General features: G+C 61.1%; 2 protein-coding genes across 8 annotated transcripts in view; one reads left to right on the forward strand and one right to left on the reverse strand.

Annotated features, from left to right (window-relative positions):
- The window catches only part of DNAAF1 (dynein axonemal assembly factor 1), a 27,254-nt gene extending 25,015 nt beyond the window's left edge, over positions 1-2,239 (forward strand). The window contains exons 11-12 of one of the 2 annotated variants that reach the window (XM_036833907.1): positions 436-808; positions 1,589-2,239. In XM_036833907.1, the coding sequence (XP_036689802.1) occupies positions 436-808; positions 1,589-1,695 (480 nt within the window). In that variant the 3' untranslated portion in view covers positions 1,696-2,239. Of the gene's footprint in view, positions 1-435 lie in introns of both variants that reach the window. The other variant, XM_036833906.1, reaches the window with a different exon arrangement.
- TAF1C (TATA-box binding protein associated factor, RNA polymerase I subunit C) lies at positions 2,237-11,134 on the reverse strand. Of its 6 annotated transcripts, XM_036833904.1 has the most exons (15): positions 10,989-11,134; positions 8,335-8,558; positions 7,171-7,252; positions 6,892-6,989; positions 6,727-6,816; positions 6,558-6,631; positions 5,695-5,933; positions 5,482-5,598; positions 5,292-5,409; positions 5,134-5,205; positions 4,855-4,990; positions 4,571-4,714; positions 3,896-4,070; positions 3,672-3,809; positions 2,237-3,595 (listed from the first exon to the last, which is right to left on the reverse strand). In XM_036833904.1, the coding sequence occupies exons 2-15, from the start codon at positions 8,470-8,472 to the stop codon at positions 2,733-2,735; spliced, it is 2,484 nt and encodes an 827-aa protein (XP_036689799.1). In that variant the 5' UTR covers positions 8,473-8,558; positions 10,989-11,134; the 3' UTR covers positions 2,237-2,732. The 6 variants fall into 6 exon arrangements, with proteins under 6 accessions (XP_036689799.1, XP_036689797.1, XP_036689796.1 ...); XM_036833902.1 differs by having other exon boundaries at positions 6,727-6,989; positions 8,335-8,473; XM_036833901.1 differs by having other exon boundaries at positions 6,727-6,989; positions 8,335-8,538.
- Positions 11,135-11,473: the final 339 nt, after the last annotated feature.

An 11,473-nucleotide genomic window follows, 5' to 3' on the forward strand; every position in this document is an offset into this window, starting at 1 on the left:
CAGGGCAGGAGCTCGTCATCGAAGGAGGGACACAGACACAGGAGACCACAGTTCCGTGGGGGCCTGACCTCCAAAGCACGACTAGGTGGCCGGGTGAAGGCGGAGCCCGTCAGAAGCCAAGGCTCACAGATGAACCGTTCAGGGACCCAGGAGGGTGTTGGTGCAGCAGGAACAGAGTGGGCGAGGGCCGTACCACACGGAGACCTGACGAGGGCCGGAGGGAGTGGAGACCTGGCTGCAGAGCTCACCGTGGTCTCCAGGGCTCACAGACGGCTGCCAAGGAGTGTCCATCCTGAGGCCGGATTTTCAAGCAGCGAGTGCTGTGCTCCCTCGGGCCCACAGTGTGATGGAATAAAAAAGCCGAATTAGCATTGTGCATTTTAGAGACTATGGTGAAAACAGAAATGTTCAAATACATCTTTTCTCTTTTAACAGAAGATGTGCTTTCCAAAGATTACAGCCATCTCGAGCCTGAGTGACGACAGTGACCCTGAACTAGACTACACCTCACTCCCAGTGCTGGAAAACACACCCACAGACACCCTTTCCAATATATTCGCAGTCTCCAAGGACACCTGCAGGAAGGCCGAGACGGAGACGCCCTTTACAGGCATATTTAAAGCAGCAGCAGAGAGGGACTTGGAAACCCACAGGAGAGACACCAAGGCCCCTCGCCCACTGATCCAGGAGCTGGACGACGATGAGCCTTCAGGGCGACCACCCTGGCCCCCAGCCTGCGAAAGGGAAGCCGCGCCAGCCCCGTGCAGCGAGGACAGGGATGGGGACCTGCTTCTGGCCTCCCCTCCAGGTAGTGTCACCCAACTTTCAAGGCTACAGGGGCCAAAAGCTTCTCAGGGGGAAATGGACTGTGGACCACCCAAACCCAGAGCGGGTGGCCCCCTGGGCCTTTGCCCTAGGAATACCCGGGTTCTCAGAGGGGTCACTCACGACCTCTCCAGAGACCACGGAGATCGCTAGAGCATGTTCCTAAGTCGTCGGCCGGGGCCAGCGAGCTGCCAGACCGACCCCCTCCCCGACCTTCCCCATCCTTGGCCCTTCCAGACCAAGGCTGCTGAGGGAAGGAGGGGACCGGTGATACCGCAGCTGGGAATATGGGACAAAACGAGGGTGGCAGCTGGCCGGAGGGTGTGGGTCTTCCACGTGAAGGCCCAGGACCAGGATGAATGACTGTGAGATGGTGCTGGCCGGGAAGGGAGCTTCAGCAGGCGGGGACGGTGCCCACAGTGCCCGGCTGGGTGGGACCGGTAAAGCCACACCCCGACACGCCCGCCGGCCTGGCGCTGGGGCCTGTGCCCATGACCAGGGAGAGGCACTTTGGGGGAAGCTGGCTAGTGCTTGCTGGTCACAGCGCACTGGGGGTAGCTCTGTGTTCAGGTTTGTGCCTCCGGGTATCCAACTCGGGAGCTGTTGAACGCAGACAACGCCCGCTGTAATCCACACCGGATGGCAGCCAGGCTTCTTGCTGAACACCAGCTTGCGTAGCTGCCCCGAGGCCCGCATGCGGGAAGGGGTGAGGGCTGGCCGCACTTCCCAAGAACACCGAGTTACCCATTTCCTGGCTCTTTAGGGAACAGCCCTGAAAAGGATGAAGTCCAGTCTGAGACGGAGCCTGAGGAGTGCCCGGAGCCCAAGGCCAGAGAAGACTGGGGCGACATTGAATTTGGCCTGCACTGAGCCCAAGGCAGCCCCTCTGCTCTTGGACTAACAGGGACAGGCCCCGGCCTGACCCCCCAGCAGGGGCAGGTCACCCCCTTGGCTGGGCTCCCCTTCCCTTCAAAGAGCTGCAGTTACTGAGGGCGTGCAGGGCCCCAGACGTGGATGGCTCTGTGCTCCCTGCTCTCAAAGCCTAACACAACCCCTGGTTATTTGCAGAATAAACCATGTTAACTGTAAATGTCTCCCTTGAGCACTGTAAACATTCTAGCACCCACGCAAGTCCCCATGTTATTGGCTTATTTGATGTCCGGTGAGTCACACGTGATTCACTTCATCAGGTACCCGAGACAAGGACCATTCCTCTCTTCACATGTGATCAGAAACCTAGGTCCCGCCCCAGGGCCCTGTGTCATTCCCAGGGGGTGTTTTCCCTGCAAGAGGGCAGACTCTTCACCGGAGCCACAGAGCTGCGGAGGAAGCGAACCTGACGCGCTGAATGTCGAAAGCCAAGTAAGGGAACGCAGCCTAGCCTGAGAAACTTGATCGTTCAAAACCAGGCTCAGGTGACAAGTTTATTCAACCCCTAAACGTGGGTCCAAAGTGCCTCCCTCTACAAAACGTTAGATGGTGCTAGAAACCGCTTCACACACACACACACCTAACACCCAGCAGCGGAGCACCGGCAGGCTGGGCAGCTCACTTCACCGTCACTCGCCACGTCCCCGGGGGCCCGTGCGTGGCGGAGCCCTCGGCCACCTGGAGCCCCCGCTTTCCAGCACGACACTGTCGGCTGGAGGGGATCCTGGCGACACTGACCTTCAGGACGGGGCTCCCAGGACTTCTCAACGTGCCCCTGGGAGCACGAGCTACAGGAGAAACGACTACCTTGTCCTCCTTCCTCCAACGTGGACTCAAATCGCTTCTGAATGTCTCCCGCAGTCACGAAGGCCTTCAAAAAGCAGGAAGGTCTGCACCCTGGCCCGTTTCAACCACAAAAGGCACAGCTTATCCAGGACAAAGGGCTCCCTGGAGGTGGGGGGCAGCTTCCCCGGGCGTCAGAAGCCCATGCGGGGCTTCTTCCAGTGCGGCTGAGAGCCGGGGCGGACGGCTGCCCGCTGCCGGGAGGGGGTGGCCCGGACGCTGGAGGCCTGGGAGGAAGGCACAGAGGCAGCCCCCGGGGCGTCCCCTCGGAGCGGCAGCTCAGCCATGTAGTCCCGGAGGGTCTGCTGCCGCTCCGAGGGGACGCCCCGGGCCCACAGCTCCTGGGTGGACTCCTGGGCGGGCGGGGTCACTGGGGGCTGAGGCCTGGCCTCGGGCAGTGTCCGCTCTGGGCTGGGAGGGGGGCTGGCGGCGTCTGAGAGGTCTAAGCGGCCGCTGAGTGAGGAGAAGGTGCTGGACAGTTGAGTCCGGCGCTTGTGCCGCTTGGGCTGTTTGCCGGGCCCCGAGCCGCTGCCCCGCCGCCTCTCCCACCAGGCCGCCGCCTGGCCCTCCCAGGCTGCCTCCAAACGCTCGCTGAGCTCGTCCTCGGGGCCTGGCTCGGGGGCGGGGGCCCGCTCTTCCGTGGGGAGCAAGCCCAGGTCCCTCGGCTGCAGGAGACGCCCTTTGGCCATGGCCGTGCGAAGACCCTCTGGCGCTTTGCCCTCTGCCTTCTGAGGCTCAAAGCAGCCCAGCAGGCGGCGGTGGGAGAAGGTGGGTGCAGCCCACACGGGGGGAGCCGGGGGCACCTCCAGCAGGGCCTTCAGCCACCGGCTGCAGGAGGCAGTGGCCTGGGGGGTCCAGGAAGCCGTGGGGGCAGGAGAGTCAGGCCCGGGCTCTCCCTGGAGGTGGAGGCGCTGGTGGAAGACGTCTCCAGCCGCCGACAGTTGGAAGAGCGACAGCACCGGCGTGGAAGCGGAGGGCGGGATGGCGGCGGCCAGGCCTGGAGGCGGAAGGGCCGTGACCCCACAGCCTGGTGCGGTGCGGCTCCCCAAACCCACTCCCCTGCCCCAGCGCACCTATGGCTGGTGCTTTCAGACGTTCCTGCAGCCGCCACTGACTCTTGGGCTCCAGCAGGGGGAAGGCAGAGAGGGAGTCGCTCCTGGAAGGGAGAGACTGGGGGGGCCCTGCCAGCCGGGGCGTGGAGGCCCCCTCTCCTGGAGGAGGGACAGACAGCTGAGGCCCTGCCCGGGCCCGGCCCCGCCCGCCCTCCTGCCCGCCTCCCGCCCGCGCCGGCCCTCACCTGCGACGTGCAGCAGCTGCAGCTCCCCACCCTGGCCCGCCAGGAGCAGCGGCCGCGGGAGGCCTGTGCGGGGCGGGGGCAGCAGCCGGGCCAGCAGGGGCGCGGAGGGGAGGCCGTGGTTCCACTTCAGCAGGGGCACCAAGGGGAGGCGCTCATCCACCAGGTAGAGCGAGAACTGGGGGCCCAGGAAGAAGACAGAGGGGACGTGGCTGAGGCGTGGGAGAGAGGGACGGGACAGGTCCCGCTGGGTGGCCCCCTCCGGGGCCCCACGTGGCTCTCAGGGTAAGTCTCAGCACGCCGGGACCGGCCCTGACCGCCTCTCCAGCTTCAGCTGCCCAGCCCCGCACAGGAGGCACCGCCGAGCAGGTGGCACCGTCCCCTGTCCTGATGGCCTTGCTGGGAGAAGGGCTCTTGAGAGAGGCTTTCCCCCAGCCTCCCCCAACCTCACCTGACCCTGGCACATACGCCCGAGACACACCCACTAACACCCAGGGTCCTGAGGGGGCGGGGCGGAGCCAGACCTCCTCTCCCCTTCCGGACACGGGGGGACTGTCCAGCTCTGGCCACTGCCCCCCACGCCCACGCCCTTCCCCCTTCCCCAGCAGCTGTCCAGGACCGTCTCCATTGACCGCCTGAGACGGTGCAGGACGGAGAGGAGGGGAAGGTGTCGCTCACCTGGGTGCAGATGAGGTGGAGCGTGGGGTGCAGGCACTCAGGGCCGCACTCCCCCAGGTACTGGGTGAGCAGGACCCGCTCCCCTTTCTGGCACGATGCTTCTGCCCCTCCACGAAAAAGCAGCAGACCACAGCCCGGCGGGCCCTGGGGGACACGGCCAGGTCAGCCAGCCACGGTCCGCCATCCGTGGTGCCACCTGCTGCAGCTGGCCCTGCAGCTCATCACGCCCTCTCGGGGGAGGCCCCCCACCCCATCCCCGCCATGGACCTGCTCTGCCCCCTCACCTGAGTGTCCACCATCTTCACTCCGGTGCGATCACCCACAGTCAGCACTCGAGGGTGGGCGGTGAAGTCTGCCCAACGCCAGGGAGAGGGGTCCCGGAACACAAGGGTCTCGGGGTCCTTGTAGATTTGCCGCAGCCTTGGGGAGATAGGCCAGCCATGGTGGGGAGACCGGCTGATGGGGGGAGACTGGGGTGACCTGGCCTGGGGTCCAGGACATGGGCCGGGTTCTGCGGGAGCCGCTGGTTGGGGTGGAGGGTTTTTATGGGGAAGGGGCGTTACCCGTCCTGGGGATTCCACAGACAGATGGCTCCGGAACGGCTGCAGATGGCCAGCTCTCCAGGCAGGTGAGGGCTACAGGGCACACACGTGATGAATGCCAGGCCACCCCCTTCTCCCACGCCCATCTCCACGCAGACCAGCCTCAGTGAGCCCCTCACCTGAGGCTGATCCCTGTGGCCCCCTTCTCGACCTGCAACACCTGGAGAGGGGCCGGCTGCCCCTGCTTACTGACCTTCCACAAGGCACAGTGGTAGTCAGAGCGGACAGCCAGCAGAGCTGAGGGATGGAGAGGGTCAGGGTCAGGCAACAGGTCAGTGAGTGGACGGGGGAGGTGTCTATGGGCCTTACCTTCTCCCTGCACGGTGTGGGTCACCACCTGCCGGACAGGTCCCCGGAGCCGGATATGGCCAGGGCCTCCCAGAACCCGGGGCTCACTGCCTGGGGTCAGGCTGACCTTCTGGAAGTCTGGGCATCTCGCTAAGGATAAGTTCACGCGTTATGGCCACTCAAGGCTCCCAACTTCCCGCCTGTCCCTAGAGCATGCCCAGCGAGGGAGGATACACAGCCTGTCCAGGGCGCCTCCTGCGGGGTAGACCAGCTGCCCAGCCCTGGGCGTCCTGCCGGGCACCCAGGCCAGTGCGCCCCCAGTGAAGGCGTCGTCCAGGAGCAGCTGCTCCCACCGCAGGGCCAGCTCCTCGTGCAGCAGCTCCCCCAGGAGGCTCGCCACCGACGTGCTGAGGATCGGGCCCCCAAGGATGGAGAACCGGCGCTGGCGGTGGCTGAGGTAAGCCCAGGGACAGCTGGGGGCGGGAGGAGGAGGGTCAGGCTGTGGCTGATGGGGAGGAGGGCTGGGTGCCATCCCGAGGGAGGCCAGGCGTAGCAGACGCATTCTTCATCACCCTAGAACTTCCTCCTCCGGGAAACCAGCCCACCCTGTTCCCGTGCCGCAGTCACACGATCCAGGCCTGGCCACGTGGAGTCCGCCATCGCCCGGCCACAGGGATCGGCTCACGATGGGCATGACACCCAAGCCCAGCCAAGCCGACCACACCGCTCCCGGGACTTGTGCTGGCGCCTCAGGAAGGACACTAGCCCTTTCCCTGGCATCATAAACCACCTTGCTGCCACCTGGAAGCAGCCCGTCTAGGAATTAAGCCAAGCAGAGGCAAGAGGATGAGAAAATGAAGAGCCCTATTAACACCTGAACACCTGGATGCAGCCGTGCCTGCAGTGCATGAGCTTCCGTTCTTTTCTCCCTCACGCGGCCTGTGCAGCTGGGAGCTCTGCATGGGGCAGCGTGGCCCGTGACTGCACGGGGCGTGTGGAAGCAACCTGATGGAAACCAGCATCCAGGCCCTGGTTCCCTCCACAGCCCCACCACCAGCTAGGCATACCCATCCCGTCCTGTCTCACTAGCCACTTGCCCCCAGGGCTGGTGTCCACCGAGGTCCTGGAGCAGCCTCTTCACGCTGACCACTGTCTTCTTCTTAGAGCGGCCCTGTGTGGAGAGGCCTCGTCAAGCTCACACGCCCTAGGGCTTACCCCGACGGGAAGTGGGGAGCCCCCTCTCCCGGCTGGCGAGAGGTTACTCACCCGTGCTCCCTCCAGTTTGAAATTCTCCAGCATCAGCTTCCCCAGGGGTGCAAAGGCTATGTCCCCATGGTCCCACAAGAACCGGCTGAGCTGCAGGAGGAAAGGAGGCCAGGTCACTAGGCACAGCCCCGGCCGCGTGGCACTGCGCACCGTGGGGCCGCTTACCTGCTCAGTAACGTCCAGCACGGCTTGGGGCTGTCTACGGAACTGGTAACCTCCCCGGAAAAGCAGATCCTGGGCAGTCACGCCGGGGTCCCAGGGATCTGAGGGAAGAGTGAGGCTGCGGAAGGGCCCGGAAATGGAACCAGGTGTCCTAGGTGCCTGGAGGTGCCAAGGGCCCTGTAGGGCACAATCAGCAGGGAGAGGAAAGGCCTCGCGCGGGAGCTGGGGGAGAGGAGCAGCGGGGAGCAGCTTGGGAGGGGGCCCCAAGGCCAAGATCCTTACCGGGACCAGGAGGCAGCAAGGGCAGCGGCCCAGGGGTATCCGGCTCCCAGAGCAGGCCCTTGGCCACGTGCGGCGCCGCGTTCTGAGGAAACACAACCGTGGCCACAACAGAACAGTGAGTGTGCGCCGGGCCAGGCGCTGCCACCCACTCTTGTCTTTTATTAACTCATTCAATCCTCCCAAGGCATCGGCCAAACTGGTACAACGGTCATCGTCACTTTAACGATGAAGAAAATGGAGGCACAGCGAGGCCGTCCCTTGTCCCAGGCAGCAGCCACTAAAGTGAAGGGCTGGGATGTGAACCCAGGCAGTCTGACTTCAGTCTGTGCTCTCGACCTCCAGGCTGCACAGGCTCTCGCAGGAGCCCCTGGCCTTTGAGCCTCACTTACACTCAGGAGACCTTGTGGTCACTTACTTGGGACGCCCACAGGCTGCTCCATCCCACTGCGGGGCTGGCCTGAGACCGCTCAGCTCCACACCTGGGGACGGAGGAGCGAGGCTCCCGCAGGGGCGGGTCTGATGTAAGCCCTTCCTTGTCAAGGGAGCCCCTCCCGCCCAACGCCAGTGTCTCTTTTAAATTTCTCGCCCACTTGCCTCTGCCGGGCGTAATCCTTAGCCAGCCTGTCTCCAAGTGGCAGCCAGATGGCTTAGGCTTCCGGGGAAAGAGCCGGCGTCCTTCGTGTCCCAGGAGATCTCCCCTCCCCTCCCCACCTCACCCCTCCTGTACGGTTTCAGCATCCTTTCAGTTTCGCTCAGAGCTGTTCTCACTTTGTAATGATTTTATCCTTTGGTCTATTCACCGTCTATTCTCACTCAACCTAACTCTGTTCCATGGGGCAGGGAGCGCATCCGACTTACTCACTCTGGATTCCCAGGGCCTGGTAAGGCACCTGGCACATAGTAGGGGCTGTTCAGTGAGTATCTGTTGAACAAATAGAGGAAGAAAAGACGGGGGCCAACAGCTCCTGGTCAGTAAATCCTCTGCGGTTGGCAGGGCATCCTAGGTCCCCAAAGGAGGGGATTCTGGCTCAGCCTGTGTCTTAGCAGATTTATGCCAATGCCACCCCACCCTGCACTCCTGCCAACTGGTGTGAATGCTAGGATAGGGGGGCCAAGGGACGGCACCCACCCTGCAGCCACCAAGGCTCTCCCTGCCATCCTCACCTCAGGACCTTGGGGCAGGGACTCCGGCAGGGTCAGCGCGTCTCTCCAGCTGCACATGAAGGACACGTCAGGGACATCGCTCAGACCAAGGGGGCCAGTCGTAAACAACGAGGGCGGGAGGGAGCTGGGGAAGTCCATCCTGGAAAACAGGAGCCACCCTGGCCTTCCTCAGAGACCTGAACCTGACAGCCACTTCCGGGGCTCCTGGGAGGGTGAAGAGTGCCCTAAGAGGAGAACAATTTCTTTGGGGAAGCAGATAACAAAGAACAAATGACTATGTCGCCTAATGCCTGACAGTAATAAGTGCTACGTTAAAACCAACCAGCCAGCCAGGAGGGAGGGGATGGCGGTGGCCGAGGGGTGTGGTCTTAGCATCGGTAAGAAGGTGGCGCTCGGCATACCCTGAGCTAATGACAAGGCTGCTGGGAAGAGGGTACAGCAAGTGCAGAAGTTCTGGGGCAGGAAGTATGGGAGAAACAACTGGGTAGCCATGGAACGAACTAGGAGGTGAGTGACGGGCCGAAGTCAGACAGGTGGCGAGGGGTCCGCTTCCAGCATGCTCTTATGTATTACGTTATAATTACACGTTCATAGACTACACACCCCACACTCTACGCTATGCTCCCAAGACAAACTCAAGTTCCCCAAAGCCAGAGACGAGTCTTATCTGTCTGCCTTCCCACTGTCAAGTACAGTACCTTCCAAAAAAAGGAACTGACTGTGTGTTGAATAATAATAAACTTATGTCAAAGGGCTTTGGTAAGTACAAAGTGCTCCAGAAGAATAAACAGCCATATCATCCCTCTTTTTTATTACCTGCAAAAATAAGAGCAGTGCTCACTTACTGAGCGCCAGCATCTGCCAGACACGGCACTACGTGTTTTATTCTTCTGCCCCGATCATGGAGTTCAGAAAACCGAGGCTCGGGAAAGAGCAACTTGTCGGAGGCCAACAGCCTGATCCCTGCCCTGATTCAAAATCCAAGTTCTGAACCACTACTCTCCCATGCATCCAGAAGCAAACACCAGCCTTGGAGTCTCAGTAAGCAAAAACTTTCCCCCTCGGAACTGCAGCTGCATTGTATCCATTCAGTTTGTAACCTCTGGACATCCATGTACCCTCGGCACCTGGCAAAGTGCCCCACACAGTAAATGCCGGTAAATACTTGCCAACTGAGTGAATGTGTGTTTCCTAGGGCACGTGTCAGCCTCATTCTAATTGTGGTTTATGGGTACAGCCTTATTTCTTCTTCGAGACTGCTCTCCAGGGGCAGGAACTGTATCTGATTCATTTCTGAGTTCCTGGCATCTGGCTGTTGCTGTCATTCTCTTCCGTAGCAGGAGAGGACAGTGGCGGGAATGCGTCTTTTCACTGCAGGACCCTTTCACACTATCTCTCCACTTAAAAGGAACACCATTGCCCTTCCTACCCACCTACAAAATCCTCCTCATCCTTCAGATTTTCAGTCAGGAAGCCTCTCCCAGTTCTCCCAATCCTATCCCACAACACCCTGCATCCCTCCTCCAGAGCACACATTGCAATGTGTGATTAGATATTTAAAGGTAAAGCTATTTAATTCCAAACTGCTCTAAGAGTCCCCGTGGGGAAGAGACTTTATCCCCACTGCCTTGGTACTTACTACGTGGTAACAATCAGTACATAAAAACTGAAGGAACAGGGCTTCCCTGGTGGCGCAGTGGTTAAGCGTCCGCCTGCCAATGCAGGGGACACAGGTTCGAGCCCTGGTCCGGGAAGATCCCACATGCCATGGAGTAACTAAGCCCGTGGGCCACAACTACTGAGCCCGTGCTCTAGAGCCCGTGAGCCACAACTACTGAAGCCCGTGCGCCACAACTACTGAGCCCGTGCGCCACAACTACTGAAACCCGCGCGCCTAGAGCCCGTACTCCTCAACAAGAGAAGCCACCGCAACGAGAAGCCCACGCACCGCAACGAAGAGCAGTCCCCGCTCGCCACAACTAGAGAAAAACCCGCGCGCAGCAACGAAGACCCAACGCAGCCAAAAATTAAATAAATGAATAAATAAATCTAAAATTTTTTTTAAAAAACAAAAAAACAAAAATTGAAGGAACAAATCCAGGAATGAATGAAGGAGCGGAAAAAGGAACCAAACAGCCTCAAACAAACGCAGGCAGGCTGAAGGCGCTGGTGGAGCCCACGACCTCAGAGAAGCCCCGAGACAAGACAGCCTCGACTTCCCGCCCTCGCCCTGGGCTCTCCCGGCCCGTTTAGACCGCCAAGCCTGCAGAGTCAGTCGGGTCTGCATTCATGCCAGGCCGGGCACGACAAAAAGTGCGCCTGCAATGGGATGGGAGAGGGGATCCGGGCGGCCCTTCCCCTCAGACATCTACTCGCCCACTCCCTCCCTTATCCACCTCTTCCCACTCCACCTCCAGGCCCCAGAATTTCAACCCAACAACAGCAGAGGTCTCGCATCAAGCGCCGTGTGCCAGACAGCTGTTGCTACCACGCTTTACATCAGTGGGACGCTCCCCACTCCATGAGCCAGCGGCTGCCAATAACCCACTTTGTAAAGACTGGGCGACTTGTCCCAAAGCCACACAGCTTGGGGCCCGTGGACTTGAGCAGAGGGACCTGCCTCTCTGTCCCGTCCGGGCGGCGCGCGCACTTACGTGGCCCCGGCTGTGCCGTGCTCGTCTGGGAAATGAACCTCCGCGTGACGCTCGCCTGACCCTCGTGCTACGAGGTAGCCCGAGAGTGGCAACCTAGCTCGGGCGCCCTCGACAGGACCGCCCCACAACGGCGTTCACCCGTCTCTTGGGCTAGGCCGGAAGTGCTCCCTGGAAAGCAGGAAGTCCCGCCTCCCAGCCTGGCCTCACGGGCGCTCCAGAGCGCCACCTCCCGGGCGGAGGGGGAATGCGAGTGCAGGCGGCGCTGTGGGCAGTAGAAATCAAATGCCTTCAAATCCCAATAGTGAAGTCCAGGTTGACGGGCGTGCGAACCTCACCTCTGCTTAACTAACTTCCTACTTTACAGGACTGTTGCATTAATTCACTCAACAAACACTGAGCACCTACTATAAGCCAGGCACTTTTTTAGTCAGTAGGAATCCTACTGACTGTCTTTATATCCTGTGAAGCAGGCTTTCCAAATAGGA

This window comes from Balaenoptera musculus, chromosome 19 (genome assembly GCF_009873245.2).
Source record: "Balaenoptera musculus isolate JJ_BM4_2016_0621 chromosome 19, mBalMus1.pri.v3, whole genome shotgun sequence".
In the NCBI taxonomy this organism is placed as follows: Eukaryota; Metazoa; Chordata; class Mammalia; order Artiodactyla; family Balaenopteridae; genus Balaenoptera; species Balaenoptera musculus.